General features: G+C 41.8%; 1 protein-coding gene across 17 annotated transcripts in view; it reads left to right on the plus strand.

Moving 5' to 3' along the window:
* Positions 1-23,476, plus strand: part of NEDD4L (NEDD4 like E3 ubiquitin protein ligase) — a 359,195-nt gene that overhangs the window by 193,633 nt on the left and 142,086 nt on the right. For 9 of the 17 annotated variants that reach the window (XM_004059469.5, XM_019014017.4, XM_055368219.2 and 6 more), the window contains 3 exons: positions 9,719-9,800; positions 13,178-13,216; positions 16,292-16,345. In XM_004059469.5, the coding sequence (XP_004059517.3) occupies positions 9,719-9,800; positions 13,178-13,216; positions 16,292-16,345 (175 nt within the window). Of the gene's footprint in view, positions 1-9,718; positions 9,801-13,177; positions 13,217-16,291; positions 16,346-19,622; positions 21,071-23,476 lie in introns of those variants that run through there. The other 8 variants (XM_055368211.2, XM_055368216.2, XM_055368218.2 and 5 more) reach the window with 5 other exon arrangements.

The raw sequence follows: 23,476 nt of genomic DNA on the forward strand, positions 1-23,476 counted from the left end.
TACTTGTTTTCCAGTGCAATCTGTGTCTCTGTGGGTGTTTTTTTTAAGGCTGTGTACTTTATAAACTGGAGGTAGAAGGAGCCAGTTTATTATAAAAAGAATAAAATATAATTAAACAATTAAAAGTATGTCTTTACAGCCGAGTGTGGTGGCTCACATCTGTAATCCCAGCTACTTGGGAGGCTGAGGCAGGAGAATCGCTTGAACCTGGGAGGCGGAGGCTGCAGTGAACCGAGATTGTGCCGCTGCACTCCAGCCTGGGCGAGAGAGTGAGACTCCATCTCAAAAATAAATAAAAATTAAAATAAAAATAAACATATGTCTTTGGCCAAGTGTAGTGGCTCACACCTGTAATCCCAGCAGTTTGGGAGGCAGAGGCAAGAAGATCACCTGAGGCTAGGAGTTTCAGACCAACCTGGGCAACATAGTAACCTCGTCTCTACAAAAAATTTTTAAAAATTAGCCAGGCATGGTGGTGTGTGTCTGTAGTCCCAGCTACTCAGGAGCCTGAGGTGGGAGGATTGCTTGAGCCCAGGAGGTCGAGGCTGCAGTAAGCCATGATCTTGCCACTGCACTCCAGCCTGGGTGACAGAGGGAGACCCTGTCTCAAAAAAAAAAAAAAGAAAAAAAAAAGTTTTATGAAGTACTGGTTGGGTTAATGTTTCTTCTTCTAACCATGAGGGAAGTAGGTGGGCTGTTCCGGTCACTCAGTGTCCTCCCAGACTCAGTCATGAGAGGAAGTGTTCACTGACTGCGGTGATCTTGTCTTGGAATTTTTTTCTTTGCCTCCTGGTCTCACAGCCATTCCTTTTCTTTTACACATTCATGAAAGGGAGACTCTAAGATCTTCCTTGCCAAGGTTGTTGTAGGGATGAGCGATGATGTCTCTGAGGCACCAGGCACGGTGCTGGCACCCAGAAGCTGCTTAATGATCCTGGAAGTTATGACCATTGCTCATAGTTTTTCCTACATTTCAGATCATCCTTAAATAATCGTCATTGGCTGGGCGCTGCGGCTCATGCCTGTAATCCCAGCACTTTGGGAGGCCAAGGTGGTTGGATCACCTGAGGTCGGGAGTTCAAGACTAGCCCGACCAACATGGAGAAACCCCATCTCTATTAAAAATACAATATTAGCCCGGCATGGTGGCGCATGACTGTAATCCCAGCTACTCGGGAGGCCGAGGCAGGAGAATAGCTTGAACCTGGGAGGCAGAGGCTGCGGTGAGCCAAGATCATGCCATTGCACTCCAACCTGGACACCAGTAGTGAAACTCCATCTCAAATAATAATAATAATAACAACAATAATAATTGTCATTTATCAGCTTCTTCGAGCTCTTAATATATATATCACCACCTTTCACAAAGGCAAAATCTGCATTAGAAACACTATTGTCTGAGTTTGGTTCCTCTGGAGGAGGGGTAGACAGCCTCTTTGTGGGCAGGGTCTGTGTCTGTTTACCTCTATTCCCCGCCCACCACTTTGGTGCCCACCACAGTCCCTTGTGTATGGTGGATGCTCCTTGACTATCTGAGGAATAAAATCAATTGTGAAACAGTTTTCAAAAAGGGAACAGTTTTTGTTTCCCCGTTTCCTTATAGCCTTATGAGTTGCTATCTCTCTTGGCTCTATTATTAATAACATAAAAGAAAGAGCTGTTTTCTTAACCTCTGGTAGTTGCACATATATGGGGAAAAGGCGTAAGAGAATATGCTGGCAATAAAGACAAGTCACAGATTGTCATTTTCTTTGGTGACTGAAGGGATATTTCAGTAATTTATAGGTGAAATTTTCCTTTTTGTGACTTCCACTGAACAACATTTTTACTACCAAAAGATAAGGGAACAAAATTTTTTAACAAACTATTTAAGCTTAAATATTTAAACATTTTTATTAGTCACCACATATTAATAAAATAAATATTTTTATTAGCACATATTTTATTAGTCAACACATGTATACACAGCTCTGATGATCTCTATGTAGATGCCTATATAAATAGCTATATAGATATCACCAGAGCTGTGTATATATGTGTTAGAGATAGATGCACATACAGTTGCCCCCTGGCTCCCAGGGGTCTCTGTGACCCAAGGTTGGGACCCTCAAGTGACTAGTTATGGATGGCAAGGGGGGCTGCAAGGCCAGAGTTGGTCCTGGCTAGAGATTTCAAGACTTGAGTGGCTGGGAAGGTTTTAGAATGCAGGTGAACCACTAGTTGCTCCAAATAACAAAACCATCATAATGGAAGTATCCAAAAGTGTATTCTTCCAGCAGCTTCAGAGACTATGCCTAAGCAATAAAGTTTTAATGTCTTTTTTAGCTGCTTAGGTGAAGAATGCATTTGACTGTAATCTATCCCATTAATCTCTTATATTTGCTGGAAAATTGTACATATTTAAGAGTAGTGGCTCATTGCCAGTATTGGTGATGAGTCATATATTTTAAAGTATGCTTCATACCTTTCAGTAAATCTTGGGCTGAAAGATATGTACGTTTTGTTTTCAAAATTTTTCAGTAGTCATCTATTTAAGTCAATTTTCTGGGCAAACAAAATATTTGAAGCCCTTTAGGGTTTGTTATTGAGATGTAGGCTGGCCATGAAATTACAGGGTTCAGTACCTCATTGAAGTGTACATGTAACTATTATTAGTTTTTTGATAACTTTTGTATACTCATAAAAGTAGTACTTGCTTACAGTAGAAACTTAATAAAAACCATAAATGAAAAAATAAACCATTCGTAAACATCATATAGAGAGAATGACTATTAACATTTTAGTCTAACATGATTTTAGTGGTTTATAATATTCTAGTATATGACTGTACCATAATTTATTTAATTGCTTCCCAATTATTGGACTGGAAGTTTGCTTCTAATTTTTTCTTATTATATATGATGCTGTAATGAGTATCTTTTACCAGTAAATATTTACCTGCCTCTCTGATTACTTCTTTGGGATTAATCCTTAGAAATAAATTTGATGAATCAAAGGGCATCAACCCTTTGAATGCTTCTGATACTTCTGCCATGTTGTTTCCCAGAAAAGATATAATAATTATTCCTTCCAGTAGTAGAGTATTAAATGTCTGCCTCTATTTAGAAAGTATTACCTTTTTTCAATCTTTGACAATTTGTTAGATAAAAACTTCAGTTTCAATATTATTGCATGTATTCATGGATATTTTTCTTCTCACACATTCTAGATTTTTTTCTATATTGTTTATAAATGTTTTATAAGTGTTATTACTTTATTGAGGATATAAATTATTATGTAACACTTGATGGTAACAGTAAAAGTGGAAAAGAATGAGGAAACCTTCAACAAAACAAGTTGTCATTAACATAACGGGTTTTGCAATGCAACTTTCTGTGGGTTAGCTAAATCTTTAGTGTGTCAGGTAGTCGAAAGAAATTTGCTGTATAGTGCTGTGAAATATGCTGCATCCATGAGCCCTCTGCTCTTTGCCCATAGGGAGCAAAGACACAATCTTTTTGCAAGCTGTCCCAGTGCCATATTGACCATCTTCCTTTTACAGCAAAGAATTATTGCTTCCTTTGGTTAAGGTTGGGACACCCCTCAGGAGGCACACTTGAAAAATGAAGACCTTTCTCGTTGTTCTTCTGATATCCAAGTATCTTGGAAGAACACCTCTATAGCAGGTAGACAAGGCAGGGTGTCATTGCAATCTGGCTGCAGACTGAATGTAATCCCCCTTGACATTTTGCCCCTTGGAGGCAACTCCTGCCCTCCCCTCTCCCCTTACGACCCTGCCCCCTTAAAATATGTGGAGCTCAGCAAAGACTATTTATTCTGATAAAAAATGAGCAAATAATAGGTGTGAAAGAACATGGAACACTTCAGTGAATCAAATGGAGAGGATTAAGCATTACCCCAATAATGATTGGTCAGGACGACTGTCCTTGTGGAGTGTGTCCCAGAAGGGTTGAGCAATGGAGCAAACCCAGAAAATCTTATTCTCAACTCTCCCTGACAGATGACCTCATCTGCGCTGTCTTTTGCTTCATGGTGATGAAGGTGGAACAAGACCCTTGAATAAGATTTCCATCTGTGAATTCTTTAAACCCACTTGAGATCAGTGCAGGCCTGCAGTCTCTCTATTAGAACTGGAGCAGAGGCCCAGAAGAGAGAACTGAATTTTCAGCACTGGATTCTATGTTGAGAATGAAAGAGACAATAATTGAAAAGCTTTTCTCTTGGAAATTTTGTAAAATCCAAGTGGATTTTTGACCAGGATTTCTTGGTGACCTCTCCTGAGAGAGCAGGTGCCTGAGGATTTCCTGCTGAGTATCTTGGCATCTGTCAGACTCCTTACGACTTCATTTTAGTTCAGGGAGTCTGTTTCCTAGCCATTGATTTCATGCTCAGTTCCTGGCATGTCTCATATCTCTAAGGTGATGTCACCCTTGTATTTTTTTTTTCAGATGTAATCTTTTATGTGACAGTGAGGTGTCTTACTTGTGAGTGAACAGCTAGAACCTCCCAAGTGGTTTTTCTTTTGGATTTTGTTTACTCAGTGAAAAATACTGAGGAACGTGAGATCCTTCAGGGTGCATTTTGGTGTCTGCCCAACCTTGACGTGGATTTGGAGGCCAGGCTCAATGCTCAAACTTCTTGTTGGTATAGCACTAAATCATTAGGATCCCCTGAGGACAGACAGTTCAGGCCATCATTATTTGGTAGGCCCTTGCACACTTACACACAAATGCATCATTATGAACATGGAGCAGAAGATTGTAGGGCCCCGTGTGTAATGGCACAGTTTGTCAAGAGGCCCAAGACCTGGAGTTGGCATGGATTCCCTCTCCTCCTAACCCACCTACCTGCTACATTCAGTTGGCCACCCTGTTCTTTTGAGTCCACCTTTGGATGAGTAGTCAGTCCTTTCTGATTTTCGCCACCTCTGCATTCAGAGCTTTCTTATTCTTTGGCGCGGAGGTCTTCCATTGGGTCTCACTGCCTGCTGTCTTATCTCCTTCTAATGAATATGATCATGATTTTTCTGTATTTAGACAACTCCACGATGAGGAGGATGATGGGGCAGCTAACATTTATGTATGTATGTATGTATGTATGTATGTATGTATATATGTATGTATGTATGTATTTAGAGACAGATTCTGACTCTGTCACCCAGGTGCAGTGGTGCAATCTTGGCTCACTGCAACCTCCGCCTCCTGGATTCAAGTGATTCTCATGCCTCAGCTCCCCGAGTAGCTGGGACTACAGATGCACACCACCACACCCAGCTAATTTTTGTATTTTTAGTAGAGACGAGATTTTACCATGTTGTCCAGGCTGGTCCGGAATTCCTGACCTCAAGTGATCTGCCCACCCCGGCCTTCCGAAGTGCTGAGATTACAGGCGCCTGCCTCCACACCCAGCCAGCAGCTAACATTTATTAAGTGCTCACTATACTCCTGTCAAGCACTATTATAATTTGTCTTCTAACAGGCTTTTTATAAGGGAAGTGCTACTATTATACCCATTACATAGATGGTAAAACTGAGGCACAGAGAGGCTATGTAAGTTTCCCAAAGTCATGTACTAATTGATGAAGACCCAGGGTTTGAGCTCTGCAGGAATGGCCGACTCCTTGTGGTTTGAGCCTGGGCTCCCTCTCCAGCTGTCTTTTCTCCCTGAGCCCTCCTGACTGCAGCCATGCCAGACTTTTTAATGTTCAGAACCCCAGCTCCAGCCTATCACTGGACCTCTGCCTGTGATCTTTCCACCTCATGCCTCCCGGTTCTATGCGTGCCTTCAGACTCCATCTGGCAGTGGTATCTGGATGGACCACTGCATAGAAATCACATGAGACACTCAATAAATGTAGACTCCTAGTGATTCTGATTAGCAGGTCTGGGGTGGGGCCAGGTACCCAGATTTGCACGGGAAGTCAGGGACCACTGCTGCTGACTGCTGTTTTCCCGGGTGCTTGGCACACTCTGTCACAATCATGTTTTCATTTCTCTATGTTCCATTTCAACTGGATAGGGACAGTGTCTTTTGTTTCTGGAACCTGTCTCTTTTCTTGGCATATAGTAGGCACTCAGGAAATAGAAGGTTGCTTGAATCCTAGTACCAGTTTACTATCTCCTTGGAAAGACTGAAAGGTAGAATGTGATGTCTAAGCAGCTTCACTAAGCAGAGAAAACAAAAAGTTTGCAAAATAGAATTTGCCTTCTAATCTACATGTTCTTGCGTAGCATTGAGCTTCCTAGAGAGTCATATTCATGCTAGCCCTGAGTTGTATCAGCAGCAGCCACTAGAATGGTAACTTGATGCCAAGAGTGAATTCTGGTGAGCTTCATTGTGAGTAAGAGTCCCAGTTTGATCATCTCTACCCAGATCCCGTGGGACCTCCACACTGTATGAATAATGAGGAGGCGTGCAATACGTAGCATGCTGCAGTTGGCTGGCACCCAGTGTGTACTGTGAGGTAATCAGTGTCAAATCAGTCATTGTAGCAGGAGTTGGGAGTCAAAAGGAGCAACCGAGAACCTCACACGTCTCCTAAGAGAGGAAGCAAAGAACAGTTACCTTGGCTGTCATTTATGGGGCATTTGTATTGTATGTTTGGAATGGTGCTGGGTACTAGTATTAATACATGATTTTCTCTGGTCTTTGCAAAAACTGCCTGAGTTAGGAATTGTCATTCCCATTTCTTTCATGAGCAGGCTGAAGTTAAGAGTGGTTAAGTACCAGCTGAAAGGGAGGAGGAGCCTGAGAGCAATCTGGGCACCCGTTTTCCCCCTCTTCTTATTTATGAATGAATGAATGAGACAGGGTCTCACTCTGTCCGGGTCTGACTCTGTCGCCCATCCTGGAGTGCAGTGGCACGATCTCGGTTCACTGCAGCCTCCACCTCCCAGGCTCAAGCAATCCTCCCACCTCAACCTCTGTGGTGGCTGTGACTACAGGTGCATGCCACCACACGCAGCTACATTTTTTTTGTATTTTTTTGTAGAGATGGGGTTTCGCCATGTTGCCCAGGCTGGTCTTGAACCCCCGGGCTCAAGCGATCTGCCTGCCTCAGCCTCCCAAATGGTTGGGACTACAGGCGTGAGCCACTGCGCCTAACCCTCTCCTCCCCTTGAGCTTACATCCTACTGTCCTGTAGCCAGCTCCAAGACGTTGGCCTTTGGTTCTCTCTTCAGGCTGAACTCTCTTTCAGGAAGTTTCCTAGTCGATCTTCCATAGAGTTGATCATACCTTAGTACCTACCTGGATGAGCACTCAAGATGTTACATATTCCCACCTGACTTCTTTATTACTGCTGGAAGATATGGTGTCCCACACCTAAGTATCCCACCCACAGTCCCCAGCTGCATGTGTCAATTATTGTGAGCTATTCAAGGGATACAGACTGAGGTAAATGAACCACCAGTGGAAGAATGTGGATGTTCTATTACAGGAAATGCTTAGCTCTTTATTGCAGTTATTATATAACAGCCGGCAATCATGATAGCTGAGGGGCATACAAATGAGAGCAACAGAGTTTATGGTATTCTTTATGACTGTGGATTCTGTATGTGCGTGTGTGTGCACGTGTGTTCTGCATGCATCTCCACGGCACATTATCTGGAGGTAACATGATCATCAGGCCTTGAGCTCTTTTATAAGCAATAGATTGTGGCTGGAAATTGAAAATTTAGTTTCTGTAGCTAGAAAATACTCTTTTCAAATGCCATCTAGAACAGTAGTTCTCTGAGTGTGGTTCCTGGATCAGGAGCCCTGGCATCACTGGGAATGTGTTAGGAATGCAGATTCTTGGGTTCTACCCCGGATTGAATTCAGATTTGGGAGCGGGGCCCAGTTATCTGTGTTTTAGTCACCCCCTCCCCCAGGTGAATGTGATATGCTAAAGCCTGAGCCTCACTCCCCTGGAAAGTGACGCCTGATTCATCTGCCAGCCCATGGGCACCCATTAGGAAGATGCTTATGGGAGCTTTGACCTGGGCTAGGTGCCGGCTCTTGATCCATCTTTTTCTAAGGCTGAGGGTGTCCATAGAAGGAGAAGTAGGTGTGTCCGCTTATTTAACCAAATAAAGGTTTACAGTTTACAGAAAAGAGGCAAGATTAACTAATACCTTCCAAACCATAATGTAAAAAAAATAAAAAATATTTACTCATAATGGAGTATAACTGAACAAATCATGTTGCTAATTTTTTTAGGATATGTTTTGTAGCTTCCATTCAGATACATCTTATGGGTAATAAATACACACGTGTACACACACGTGTACTAACAATATTTTTCAGACTTTTGATTTTTTAGATATCGAGTATAGCCTTGTTACTACCAAACTTTTATCATACTTCCTTGTGAAAGGATTTCATGGCATATTTATTATTTGAAATATCAAATAGAAATCAGTACAGTCTCAGCATTTTAAGATACTTGATGTAATCTTTGGAAGTATCTTAGACATTGCAAAATAAGGGTTAATAGTCATAGTATAGCCACTAACGGGCAGTTCTGAAATTACATAAAGTTAATCTGATGAATTGATAGCAATCAGTTTTTGGCTATACATAACTAGATAAGTGAGAATTTAGAGATTGAATACGTGAGAGCCCTTTTTATGATTTTCAGGATCTCAAGTATGAAGCAAAATAAATTCTTCTATACCCTAAATTCTTGCAAAGTGATATTTTGATTAGGTTTGAGCTACCCCAGGGCTAGCAATACTTGAAAGTGTGACTAGACTTAACCTCTTAGTAGATAGTCCACAGTAATCCTTTGAAATATACATCTTGCTAAAAGTTCCTTTCCCAAGGAAATAATGATTAAAGATAATGTGATGTGTACAAGGAATTCTGGGACTTGTAGTCAGGAAACCTGAACTTTAATCTAGACTACTCAAATTTATAACTTTAGGCAAATCTCTCTTGACTTTCTAGGCTTTAGTTTTCTAGGGTTTTGTTTTGATTTGTTTTTTATGTTTTTATTTTTGTCTTTTTTTCGGGGGGAGGGTGTTGAGACTGAGTCTTGCTCTGTAGCCCAGGCTGGAGTGCAGTAGTGTGATCTTGGCTCACCGCAACCTCTGTCTCTTGGGTTCAAGCGATTCTTCTGCCTCAGCCTCCTGAGTAGCTGGGATTACAGGCACCTGCCACCATGCCCAGCTGATTTTTGTATTTTTAGTAGAGACGGGGTTTCACCAGGTTGGCCAGGCTGGTCTTGAACTCCTGACCTCAGGTGATCCACCTGCCTCTGCCTCTGAAAGTGCTGGGATTACAGGTGTGAGCCACCTCGCCCAGCCTTGATTTGGTTTTTAATCTGCAAAATGGTAGGTGTTGGGTCACATGAACAATGGCTCTTTTACCTCCACTAATTACCTAGACGCTAGAAATAAGAATATGGATAAGACCTAAACCAAATTTTCTAGCTAAATTTTGTAAAGTCTGAACAAAATCTGTGTGCCTTTTAATCTTTCTTGTAATCTTTTCAGACTCTGTCTTTAAAATTATATATATTTTTAGCTTCTAAGTAAACATTATTGGCACTGGTTTTGATAGGAACTTTACTCCAAGTGTAATGACTTAGTAGATATGTTAAAAAGGTTATTGCTTAGTTTGTGGAAATAATACAAGCTAAGACTTTAACTGATATTTGTATTTTCATTTAGGTTCCACTGTTTTCTCTTTTGAATGAAAAGTATAATCCTATTAAATCTAAAATATTTTCTTACAGTGATCCGTATGTGAAGCTTTCATTGTACGTAGCGGATGAGAATAGAGAACTTGCTTTGGTCCAGACAAAAACAATTAAAAAGGTAGGTGTTGATCTTTAACCAAATGTCATTTAAGTCATAATTTAATCCAATTATGCACAGTCATGTGCTGCTTAACGCCTTTTTGGTCAAGGATGGACTACTTACACAGTGATAGTCCCATGAGATTATAATGGAGCTGTCATATACAAGTGCATCACTTTTTCTCTCTTTTTTTTTTTTTTTTTTTTTTTGAGATGGAGTCTCACTCTGTCGCCCAGGCTGGAGTGCAATGGCATGTTCTCAGCTCACTGCACCCTCCGCCTCCTGGGTTCAAGTGATTCTCCTGCCTCAGCCTCCCGAATAGCAGGGATTACAGGCACCTGTCACCATGCCTGGCTATTTTTTTTTTTTTTTTTTTGTATTTTTAGTAGAGACAGGGTTTCACCATGTTGGCCAGAATGGCCTTGAACTCCTGACCTCAGGTGATCCACCTGTCTTGGCCTCCCAAAGTGCTGGGATTACAGGCGTGAGCCACCGTGCCCAGCCCACTTTTTGTCTTATATACTGTATTTTCATTTTAAGCATCTTTCAGTATTAAATCTAGAAGTTTTCCAAGACTTTTCAGTACTAACCCAAGATAGTGATTCAGGTTTTTACTTAAATGCCTACAGAAACAGTATCCTGAAAATGTCTTAAGTTGTAACATTTTTTCTTGCACAGAATACAGCAAAAACAAGGATTTGTTTTTGTCTTTGTATGTTTCACAAAGAAACTTAAAGTAATTTAAAATACATTTAATGAAATGGAGCTGTTTGTGGTATTGGTAGGCACACCAGGAATAGTTTAACTTGAAACAACTATTTCTAAAGGAAGCAAAATACTTGGTTAGCTACATGGAAATAGAGAAAATATATTAATAATAAAGCTATACATGTATGTATATATCTTATCTTCCTAATTTTTATGTACATGATTTCATTAAAAATTTGTTTCCATAAGTATGTCTTTTAGTTATTTATTTATTTAGTTTGAGACGGAGTGTCACTCTGTCCACTCAAGCTGGAGTGCAGTGGCATAATCTCGGCTCACCGCAACCTTTGCCTCCCGGGTTCAAGTGATTCTCCTGCCTCAGCTTCCTGAGTAGCTGGGATTACAAGTGTGCACCACTAAGCCCAGCTAATTATTGTATTTTTAGTAGACGTGGGATTTTGCCATGTTGACCAGGCTGGTCTGGAACTGCTGACCTCAGGTGATCCACCTGCCTTAGCCTCCCAAAGTGCTGGGAATACAGATGTGAGCCACTGTGCCTAGCCAATAAGTATGTCTTAATTTGCCTATCTCCATGTATTTATAGACATATGTAATATATATGTAAATTTTTTTACCCTATATTTGGAGGCTTTATTGAAGATGCATGTTCTCTATTAAAAATATTTGGCTGCATGTGGTGGCTCATGGCTGTAATTCTAGCACTTTGGAGGCCGAGGCTGGCAGATCAATTGAGCCCGGGAGGTTGAGGTTGCAGTGAGCCATAATGATGCCACTGCACTCCAGCCTGGGTGACAGAATGAGAACCTGTCTCAAAAAAACCCAAAAAACAAAACAAACCCCTTTCATCTGTGCTTTAGTATCATTTATGGGTTACTATGATTTTTTTCCTTACCTCCTTTAGAGGCGGGTGCTTAGATAGTCTAACACTTTGCTGAACATTTTCTGGACAGCATGAGTGCTTTTAAAAATTGTAACTGTCTTGCTGCCATGCAGGCACCCAGGATGCAGCCAGGTCCTTTTGTGTAAGGAACCATAACTGCAGCGTGTCCTCCACTTGGCATTGGGACTGGCATTAAAAATCTGTTTTGCAAACAGGAGCCAGTATTTTGATTAGCAGGGAGGATGCCTGCGAGGGACGGAGGCCATTGTTCCCTGTGTTAGGCATTGTTGCTGGTTCAGTTTCTAGGCGAGTGGGGGCTGTCTAGAAGGCTCACCAGGAAGGCAGCTGGGAAACTTGGTCGCCTGCTGGATGTGGAGCCAGGACCAAAGCCGGCGACTGGGGCTATTGCAATGGATTTCCTTCCAAAGGGAGGTCCTCCTTCTCCCTCCCTTTCCACGGTCGAGGGAGTAGCTCTGTAGCTGGGTTTGCTCTCCTTCTGCTGCCCGCCTCCTGGTTCGTATTGCCTCTGCTGCGTTCGGGTGCGAGAACTGCCGTCATCCTCCTCTCCTTGCCGTGTTGTGACTGGTTCTTCGTTCGTTTTGTGCTCTCCTGTCTTGTTGCTTTCCTCGCCTGTCATTTCCCATGTGCATTTCCATGAAGCCGCCCTCCGGGACTGCAGCCGGAGGCAGGCCAGGCCTGCTGCTCCCCTCCCCTCCCCTCGTTCATTACCATCCTTGGCATCATTCACATGGGAGAAAAGTATGAACCCCATTATTTAGGATTGAATTCACTGTGGAGCTGTGGGTGGGGAAAGTGCTGAATTTTTGAAAACGCCGGTTCAGTGTTGTGTGAGCTCTGTGTTTCCTATTTTTATGTTGCACTCTGTTGATTTTTTTCATCTCCCTGAACTGATCTATTAAAGGAAATAGATTGATAAATATCATTTTGACTAAAAATATCTATCGCTGTTGGTGAAGTGATTTTTTTTTTACATACAATTTTTAAGAGCTGTGTTTAAGAAGCTTATGCATGTGCAGATGCATGAACACACATGTACAGTCTTCCTTCCTAGAACATGCTTCCTCTTAGTTTTGGGGGATATCTGGCAGTCCTTTCTTCCATGCTGAGGACAAAGGTATCCTTGCCATCTCCTTGTGAGATGTACATTTAAGTAGATTGATAGAAAGATGAACAGATGGATGAATGGAGAGGAAGACTGAAGGATAAGTAGACAAGTATTTTTTAACCTGGTTATTTTTGGAGAAAAAAAATAATTCACTTTTGGTTTACATTTGGTCTTTTTTTTTCTTGTTATAAAATCTGATCCTCAGTATTGCTCTCTATAAAATGTTAAGATTTCAATATTTATATAAACAATGAACACATTCAACTTTCCCCCACCTGCTTCGTTACTCTGCAAAACAGATTTGTAGCAGGGAGAGGGAAGTCAACAAAGTTCATTTCCTTCTTGGTAGAATAATCATATCAATGCTAATTTCTTGAAGAAATTTTTTACATTTTCACGATGACTCTTTCCAGGCCTTTGATGTTTTTCCTTCTGGTGATAGAAGCAGTTTAAGGTTTCATATCTATGAAGCATCTGTTTCATAAATACATTCCCTCCCCCTCCAGTTTGGTTTGTACGCTAGTCTCAAATAATCGACTAAATGCTTCTCTTAGCTTTTTTTAATCAAAAAAAGTTTAAGCAAATATGTAGACTGTATTGTACTAGTAACTGCTAATGTTTGAAAGACTAAAAGATACTACAAGATAATTTCTCTTCCAGACGCTGAACCCAAAATGGAATGAAGAATTTTATTTCAGGGTAAGTTTTTCATTGTTTGGTAATAATTGTTATTGATACGTCTAGGTCGATTATCACAGTCAATTCATCTTGAGGAAAAGCTCTTAAATTTTTAATGAGAAATTCCTTTTAGGATGAAAAATAGGTAGCCTCCTAATGTGTCCCAAATTTTGAAAGACTAGAAGTAGTGGTCACAGAATCCGGACTTGTTTCATTGGGGAGTGTTTTGGAGAAGTCAAAAGAAAATGATCCAAACACCATGTTTCATCTTTTAAATTCAAACCTTTCTTTAAGAAATAAGATAAAATATCATTTATGAGAACGGTTTAATTCTATGAGATGGGTTATGAAATATTTTAGAGAGAGTAAAACAGTAGAGGCAACATGATTAAAAAGAAACATAAAAATTACCAGTTATATTCTAGTTAGGGAGGAAAATTTTGGTAACCGAAATACTGAGTGCATATATATGTGTATAATATAAAATTACTTCTGGAATCTAAATACAACAGAATTAGGTAAGATTTCCTCAACCTTTTATATTTAATATTTAGAATAGCTATATGTTGAAATGACTGAAATATGTGAATTAGCAGAGATTTCTGCTTATTGAGCATTTGTGGTTGTTGCTGTGTTTTACTACTGATATTTTGGAAATACTAGACTGCTTAGCTATTTAATTGAAAGAAAGGACTTTCTCTTCAAAACGAAGGTATCTTAATTGTGTAGCTGTGATATTAAAAACTGCTTACCTCCAGAAATAATCCAGGTCTTCTGATTAGTGCAGATTTCCAAAGGCCAGTATTGCCATGAGGCCCATTATAATTGGTCCTGATTTCTTCCTCTCAATCGCAATAGTATTTTTTGTGCTCCAAACTTGGGCTACTACATACAGCATCTGCTTTCCATTATGCTCAGAGCTGAAATATGGCACTGATATTTTCATACTTGGTGAAATCCTATGTACAGCCTCCACCAGATGTATTTGAAATTACCCTGTGGAGGACTGAAAAGCTAATAGGAGCTGATAGATGCTGTTGGCCTTTAGTTAACTCTGAAATATAGCTTTCCACTTGTGAACCTCCAAAGTGTTTAGACTCCTTTCAGTGGAACACTGGCACAGTTACATAAATGTTAGTACATCCCATACTTTTTTCAGCTAATCTTGGCAGTAGGCACATTTAAGTTCTATTTTTGTTAGTTTTTCTTAAGGTTTTTTTTGTTTGTTTGTTTTGTTTTGTTTTGTTTTGTTTTTTGAGATGGAGTCTCACTCTGTCACCAGGCTGGAGTGCAGTGGCACAATCTCAGCTCACTGCAACCTCTGCCTCCCAGGTTCAAGTGATTATCCTGCTTCAACCTCCTGAGTAGCTGGGACTATAGGCCCGTACCACCACGCCCGGCTAATTTTTGTATTTTTAGTAGAGACGAGGTTTCACCATGTTGGCCAGGATGGTCTCACTCTCCTGACCTCGTGATCTGCCCGCCTTGGCCTCCCAAAGTGCTGGGATTACAGGTTCTTAAGGTCTTTATATTTATTCATTTTACAAATCTTTATTGAGTGCCTATTATGTGCCAGCTCCTGCCTGTAGCCTGTGGTTGCATTGGTAAGCAGTGTGACCCTTCATAGAGCTTCTAAACAGATAGCAAACCCCATCTGCTTGTTCTGTCGCTAGGCTGCAGGCAGACCACAGGACCAGAAGCACAAGCTGAGCTCTCTGTGCTTGTATGGTCAAGTGTTATTTCATGCATTCCCCACCATGAAGCAGCCAGGGCCTAGGTCACCTCTCTGCTTTACCATTTAGAGCCTTTGTGACCCTGGAAAGGCCACCTGAGGACTCTCAATCTCCCTGGGATCCTTATCTTTCACATAGGAGAGAGAATCCTTACCTGCAAGGGTTGTTTCAAGGATTTGCATGCGATGATGTAAATGAGAACATGTAGCTCTATGTCACACACATGGTTGGTGCTTAGTAAATGATACCTGAGTTTGGAAGATGATATGGGCCATTTTGGTGAGGTTTTGGTAAAGAAAAGGAAGCAAAAAGATATGGAAAGCCCAGTAGCTCTGTCATTGCCTCACAGTTTCAGGTCTCTCTCATGGTTCACAGTCTAGGCTCTGGAGACAGGCAGCATAGACCTAGTGCAGGTCCTGGTTGCCCTACACATTAGCTGTGGGCTCTTGGGCAAGTTACTTCACTGAACCTCAGGGTCTCAGCTCCTCATTTATAAAATTGCGTGATAGTTATACATCATAGGATTGCTGTGAAGATTAAATGAGATCATGGGTTGTTGATACTTAATAACAAGACAGTGCCTAAAAAGTAAGTGCACAGGCTGGGCACAGTGGCTCATGCCTGTAATCCCAGCACTTTGAGAGGCCAAGACATGCAGATAGCTTGAGCCCAGGAGTTCAAAACCAGCCTGGGGAACATGGTGAAACCTCATCTCTACAAAAAAATACAAAAATTAGCCAGGCATGGTAGTCCAAGCTACTCAGGAGAGTGAGGCAGGAGGATCAATTGAGCCTGGGAGGTTGAGGCTGCAGTGAGCCATGATCATGCCACTGCAGTCCAGCCTGGGCAACAGAACAAGACCCTGTCTGTCTCTGTCTGTCTGTCTGTCTGTGTGTTTGTGTGTATGTGTGTGTGTGTCTCTCTCTCTACACACACACACACAGATACATTTGTAAGCTATTACAGTCTTCTTCATTATTTTTATCATTACTATTACTGCTATCAGGCCTAAGAAATATCCTCAGGCATAGACATTTTTTGATCTACAGTCATGAGAATGCCTTGTACAGAGGTTAGGAACCCTTTAAAGCTATTTACAACTATCCTTTTTTATTTTAGAAAAACAGCTAAGAAGAGCCTTCTCTTCTTTTGCTATGCCTAAATTCGGGGCACAATAATATAGAAATCAGTAATAGGAAATTTGATTTAGTACACATAGAATTCCCAGAACAGTAGGATAATTGTTCATATTATACAATTGAGTTGGGCGCATTGTAAAGCAGTATGTTATTCTTTCTGTTCCTTACGTCGCTGTTCAAATGATTCCTGCTCGTTTAAAAAATACTATTTATGTTCCTTATAGGTAAACCCATCTAATCACAGACTCCTATTTGAAGTATTTGACGAAAATAGACTGGTAAGTGGATGCCTGTATTTGAATTTTGCTTCATTTTTTTATTAACTGGATTTTCAGAGCAGCGTCTTTAAAACTTTGTGTTTATGTTGTACTTAGGACAGTATATGTGCCCAAAAAGAAGACTGTTTTTGTCCCACTGCTAGTTTGATGTTCAAAATCCTAACAAATACTTTTATGTTGCTAGGATAAAAAATGTATTTGTATGTGTGTGTATTTTTATTGCAGTTAATGTTAACGAAAGCCACTGGTGATAGTATCCGCCCATATGCTCATGCTCTAATGTTGGGAATACAGAACGGTAGGCAGATCTCTAAAGAGGCCATCAGGAATGTAAACAAACTTTGCTCGGTTTTTAAATGAAAGCCAGACCATAATAGTGGGATGCATTCAGTAGCAAATCTATGGTAATTCTCTCAGGGAAAATAACAATCTAATTAACAACGTATAGCAAAAAGTGAATCTACATTTGGCAGGTAAAGTCAAGCCGTATTTTAAAAGTGGTTGCTTTCTTAAGAGAGAACCTTAGAAAGTACCTTTAAAGAAACAAAGATATGCCTGAGGCATATAACAGATATAAACTAACATTTTATATATAGATTGATGTATATATAATATGTTTATGAAGATCGACACATACATAACTGAAATAATTATGATTTCATTTTATTGTTTTTAATTTTTTTTAGAGAGAGGGTCTCCCTCTGTCGCCCAGGTTGGAGTGCAGTGGTGCAGTCGTAGCTCACTGTAACCTCAAACCCTTGGGCTCAAGCAGGACTCCAGGATAGCTAGGACTACAGGCATGAGCCACCATGCCTGGCCAGATTTCATTTTAGAAATGGAATTTTTGAAGCACATTTTGCTTTCTTAACTAACGAAAATGTGTACATCAAGTAGCTGTGAACCAGGTGTTCCAACTATGAAAATGAACACTATCATGTTAAGTCCTTAAGGTACCTTCAGAAGTGACACTATAATTCAGTGCAGTCATTCTCAAATTTACCCTCTCTGAAGCTTGTATGGTATGTTGACTGGTTAAAAGGTGTTCTTAAGAATCCTTTCTGCAGAATTCAATTGAAACTCCAGATTTTTAATAGCTGGACGTTAATAGAATATTTGAACTGGAGGAGCCTTATACAATAACTCATTTAACTCCTGTTATTGTCGATGAGAAGAACCAGGTCTAGAGCCTTTACATAAACACATCAGTCAGTGGAGGTGCCAGGGTCTGACCTGCTGGCCTCCTAAGTCCCAGCCCAGTGATAGTTTGGGAATGTATTGAATCTCATATGATTGGTATTATTCTCCAAAAGAGAAAACTAACAGATTTTGGCCTACCATCCTAGTATCTTTTCCATTAAAGTATGGGATGTTGGGTGATGAACAGTCGTACAGTGTAACTAAACCACTTTTGTTGTATGCATAAAAGTACTTACTTTCTTGTGAAATTGGATGAGAGATTCTGCTGAGGGTGCAGTTCTTGTCTCTCCATCTCTCATCCAGTGCGGACCAAGTGAGTTAAGCAGTATTGAGTAGTATAACAGTACGTTCCTGGAGACATGGGTGTGTCTGTAGACTAATCCTTATTCTCCAATTACTGAGTATAATATCTCTTGTTTAACATGAGGAAAGGGTCAAATTTGAGGAAAAATGGCCTCTTGTTTGATGTGTTTTAGTTCATTATTTTCTTCTATTAAGAGAAATTCACTGTTAAAAAATTGTTTCCCATTTCCGTGTCTGAAATAATGACTGTAGTTGAGGTGATCTTGCCCTGGGTCTGAAATTATACTTCCAAACCAAAAAAGGACTTTGAATACAAAACTTTTAAGAAATCTTGTATGAATACAAGCTATATCTGAAAAATTGTGTTTTATAATATTGATGCCTAGTTTTGCCCCAGGCCATCTGCAGTGTGGTTACTATGCAAAGAATGCTGGTGTTGCTGTTTTTTTTTTTTTCTTTGTTGGCTGTTAACCCAGCAGAGACAATATGTGGCTATGGTAGTACTTGGAAGTTCTAGCATTACACAGACTAGCTTCCATTTCTCTCATAGAGGTCATTTTTGGCATTTAAAACACATGCTTTTAGAAAACAGATTTGGATGTATGTAAACACAGGGTTAATCCATCACACCCTGGATGCTAGAGCTGTTGACAAAGTCATGCTTTGCAGATTTTAAAATAAAGTTTTTGTTACTCTTAACAGCTTGGTATTTTCCCCTCCTATTTTTTTTACCTCCTCTAAATAAACCTCTTTGTTAAATAATTGATGTTTCTGGATCATAGAAAATAGTAAGTTTAAAATACAGAATATTTCCAAGCTAACTACAAATCTGATGACAGTTTTTTGAGTGTGCACTTTTCCTTTTATTTCTTAGGTCCTTTTTGGTCCTTTGCAAACATAGTAAGATTCCATATTTGTGTCCCAATTGTGGTAATATTGCTGACTTCTTACTGGAAAACAGTCAGCTCTAGGTAGCATTTCTTCTGTATGGTATTTAAGTTAAATTATTACCAAAAAAAAAAAAAAAAGCCCACATGCACTCCCTTCTTCAATTTTCCTTTTGTTTTTTGTTGTTTGTTTGTTTTTTGGTTGATGTTTTCTTTCCTACCTGACGTATGGGAGACAATGTTTTCTCCAGCTGGGTTCCTTTTCTCTTTGAAAAGGAGACACTTTGGTGTCTGCCAGTCATATGTGAGCTACACACACGTATACACCTTTTAAATGAAAAATGCTGTGATAGCAGGAGGCCTCTGCTTGGCTAACTGGTTGTGTAGCAAGTCGGGCCCCCTCCCCTCCACTTAGCTATTTTGTTACTTGTAGATCCTGCTCTAATTATTTAGCATTAAACGGACACTAACTCTGTAGGGTGTGTAATCGTATTTATAGTGCTGTTTTATTAGTTTGCATTCCATCCTGGTAGTGTAGTGATGTCATAAATAACAGAAACATGGTATCCGATGCTTGGGAAGGGGTTTACCCGGTGGCCAAGCCATATTTTACTTGTCATTATTCCGTGTGGCGGAAGGTGGGGAAATACCGTGTGTGCTGTTAAACATGCCAGGTCCCTGCACTGGTTAGACAGAGTCTCAGTGCTGTGCTCCGTTGGGAAAGAAGTGCCCTGCGAATGTGATGTGGTTTAGATTTATAGCAGCGTGGCTTGCAGTGTGTTTGCTGCCTTAGTCAGCTGTGAGAGCGCCCTGCTGGGGCCACTCCTTTCTGATGGAAAAGCAGCAGCTGGGAAGGTGCTGTTTCAGGCTCTTGCTGTTTAAAAAAAAAAAAAAGAGCGAGTAGGGGAAAACTCCTCTAAGTCCAGAAGCTGGCATTGGAGGGGGAGAGCGCGGTCATGTGGTTCTGGCCACCCTACCCTCAGTCACAGTGTGGATGAGAGCTTTTTGCTCTTATCCAATCATGCCTGGAATGCCGCTTGCCACTTGGGTTATTTCTGCTATCTGTCGCTCCTGGTGCCGCAGTGCTAACAGTTTGGCAGATGGGACACTTTTTCTTGGAGTTTGTGTCTTTGGTTTGTGACTTCTGGCAGTGTCGGGCCTGTTGTTGCCGCTTGCCCTAGCCCTCCTGGCCCCCCTGGTCACCATGGCCCATCGGCTTCGGTTTCATTTTGGCTCTGGTCGCAGCAACACAGCCCCCGAATCAGACATCCTAGACCAGGAGAGAGAAGACGACTTCTTCATGGCATTCCACACCCTACCGCGGAGAAGCAGCCCGCACCCCTTCGCCCAGAACGGAGGGGAAGACGGCGGCGGAGGCCTGCAGGGAGGCGTGGGCGCGCTTAAGCGGAGCTCGTCCATGTTCATCCCGCAGCTCCTGACCAGCATCGACGCCCGCCCCACGTGCAGCTCCTCCGTGCAGATCTCCCTGCAGCGCAAGGCCGCGGACGGGGCCACGGACGGGTGCGGGCCGCCCGAGGGCGCCGACGATGGGCCTCCATGCGCAACGCCCGACCCCAGGGACCAGGCCTCCGCCACTGCCACCACGAGGGCCTCGCCCCAGAGTGGCTCCCGGGAGCCCTCGCCGAGGGACACCCCCGGGAGCTCCCCTCCGAGGGCAGCCCGGGACCTGGGGTTCCAGGTCAACGGCACGTGCGGCCGCCGCGTGCGGTGCTCCGGCCCCGTGGACTGCGCGGAGGAGGCCGCCCCGGGCCTGCGCATCCAGCACCGCGCCTCCAGCGCCGACGTGCGCCAGGTGAGGCTGCTGCCCCTGGGCCCCGATGGCCAGGGCGGCCCGGCCGCGGCAGAGCCCAGGCGCTGGTCCCTGCAGCACGTTCCAGATGCTTCTGGAAGCTCTGGGAAGCGGTGTTTTGTCTTCCAGTTGCAGCAGCCCCAACAAGGCGCTTTGGGGCCAGGCAGCGACCTCAACTTTGGCTTCACGGGCACAAAGGGGGACAGGTTGGTGAGGTATCCGCGCATTCGGCTGGAGAGGAGCACCTCGTACCCCACGCAGCCCCGAAGCGAGCGAGGGAGCCCCACGGAAGATCGGGGAGCCCCGGAGGCACCGCCTCGAGCTGGCAGGATGGCTCCTGAAATCCGCAGGACGAACTCCGCGGAGAGGACTCCGCAGGGCCAGGGGTGCACATTTAAGATCAGGCAGGATCAGAACGCGGGGCAGCAGCATTTTAGAATTCTTGTAACCCGGGGGCCGGAAGAAGCTCCTCAGAATCCCGAGGAGAAAAGCGCCAAAAGCCCTGTTTCCACGGGAGCTGACACCACGGTAAGTTCACAGCGTGTTTACATGTGTTTACTGATTTCAACTTCGATGCTTACTCTGCGGCGTAACCAAAATAAAACCTCACCCTCTGTTCCGGGAGTTTCCCTGCTTCAGGCCAGTGGATCTGAATGTTTAGCCGAGTTCTGGCACGATGATTTGTGGTCCAGTGTTTGGTGCGCAAAACACCATTTCTGCAGATGTCTTCTGTAGGTCCTCAAAGTCAAAGAACTTTGTCTGTTTGGGAAATCCAAGCAGATTACCTTCCCCCTGTTTTTATTTTTCTGAATAGAAGAATTTCGAATAAAATTTGTTACTTTAATCTGCCAAAAAACAAGTCAGTGCCCCAACGTGCTGATGTTGGAATTGCATTTAAAAAGCTGCTTGCAGCTTGTGACAATACTTCAAAAATCATCAGTTCTCGGAAAGGTGAGGATATTGCAAAGGACCACAGTTTCGTCTCTTAATAGTTAAAATAGGTGAACGTAAAGTTTAGTGGAATTTGATTATCTGTCATGGCCTGTTTGCTGTAGGAGGTCAGGTCAGTCGTTGTTATATAATTTGCTTTGTTTTTTGTCCCATTAAGTAATACTGAACGAGAGTAGTGTCGCTTGTGGGATAGTGACGTTACTGTCCCACAAGTGACGCTGCTAAGATACTAACAGATGCGTTTTTAAAGCACGTTGGGTTATGGCCCAAGGCTAGGGGAAACTGATGGGGACTCGTTAATGGTCAGATGGCATGGCGTGCAATTTAACACTGCACACTTGAGTGTCCAAGCCGAGGATGCTGTATATAGAATAGTAAGTACCCTGTCTCCAGCTGTGGAGAAATAGACGCCTTAGAACAGATTCTGGCCTTCCTGTTTCTCTGTTCCTGATCGCTCCCTTTCAGTGAAATGGAGTACAGAGAGACAGCTGCACGCTCCATCGACCAGGCATATGATGACTCTGCAGCTTTCGTGGTTTAGAGTGGGATGAAAAGTTTAATCAGTTTGGTTTCTTTTACTAGTAATCACTAGCCAGTGAGTGCTTTCTCTTAAAGAACAAGCTCCTTATATTTTGAATTGGATATTTTTTCTCCTGAATTTCATGTGACTGCCACTTTGAGGATATGATTAGTAAATGTCTAGGGGACTTTCTCTTTGGATTTCACTTGTGAATTGTGATTTTGAAAAGTGAGTGTCTGAGTATTACTCTAGAATTTTATTGTCTTTTATTGCTTTGTGTTCAGAAATACGTTTCGTCTTTCAAGTAAACTTTATCACTCCTCCATCATTGGTTTTCATCATTTTGAAGATACAATCAGATGCTTAATGAAAATTTATTTTTCTTCTTCTCTTTCCTTCCATGTATCTCCTTTCTTTCATTATCTCAAACTCATCTATTGGGAAATGGCTAAGTGCTTTGTCTTGGTCTGAACCTATACCATGTATTACACAATGGTACAAATTTTGACAGAGTTTTGATATTATAGTAGCCTTTAACCCCCACCCCCAACAAATTACCATCATGACAGTTGTAGGCTTTGTTCGGCAACACAATTCCATGCTGAACTTGGACCACTTACCGCATGAAGATTGACAAAAATATATTTCCTAAAGTTTGATAACTATTCAATTATATTACCAAAAACTGAAATCACTTTGCAGTTCTGATGTGGAGGACAAAGGGATTCATACAATTAAACTCAAAAAAGTTCAAACTCATTTGGTTTGAACTTTCAAATGTAATTAGAAAACAAATCGAATAAACTAAAACTTATGTGTACCTTGCTTCAAAGGGCTATTCTAACTTGCAAGGACTATGTAGTGAAAAACAAGTTTCTACACATTTGGAGAATATAAATTCTGGAATAAAGAGCTTTTCTTGGAGAGTAAGTTCCAACTAGTGAACAGTAGTTTGCATGTTCATATGTATGTATTTTTGTACACATACATAAATTAGTACGTGGTTAGTAAGCTAGTTTTCTTTTAAGCAAAACGATTTTTCTTTAAAAAACAAAACCAAAAGTGGTCACATAACAAAACCGCCTGCTCCATTCAGCAACTTTGTATGCATTTCATATGGACAGGGGTGTTAAGTTTAGGCAGCAGCTGCCACCGCCTTACTTATCTTGAAGGAAAACATTCACTTGGGCGTCTACAGTCTGGCTGCTACCAAGATTTTTTGGCGTTTCAAATATCCACTGCTTTGGTCTGAAGGACATTACATTATTAAGTTTACATGAAAAATTAGCTAGAATCTGTTGCAGTTTGGTGGTGGAATGATACGGAAAGTCTTCCTAGATTTCGGAATACCGCTCGGGATTCATTTGACAACGTGCTCATATTTCATAAGCTATACTTTAGACCTTATTACAAGATTAAGTTGTTGAGTACTTTTATCTGTGCCTCCCAAACATCCTGCCATG

This window comes from Gorilla gorilla, chromosome 17 (assembly GCF_029281585.2).
Source record: "Gorilla gorilla gorilla isolate KB3781 chromosome 17, NHGRI_mGorGor1-v2.1_pri, whole genome shotgun sequence".
Lineage (NCBI taxonomy): Eukaryota > Metazoa > Chordata > Mammalia > Primates > Hominidae > Gorilla > Gorilla gorilla.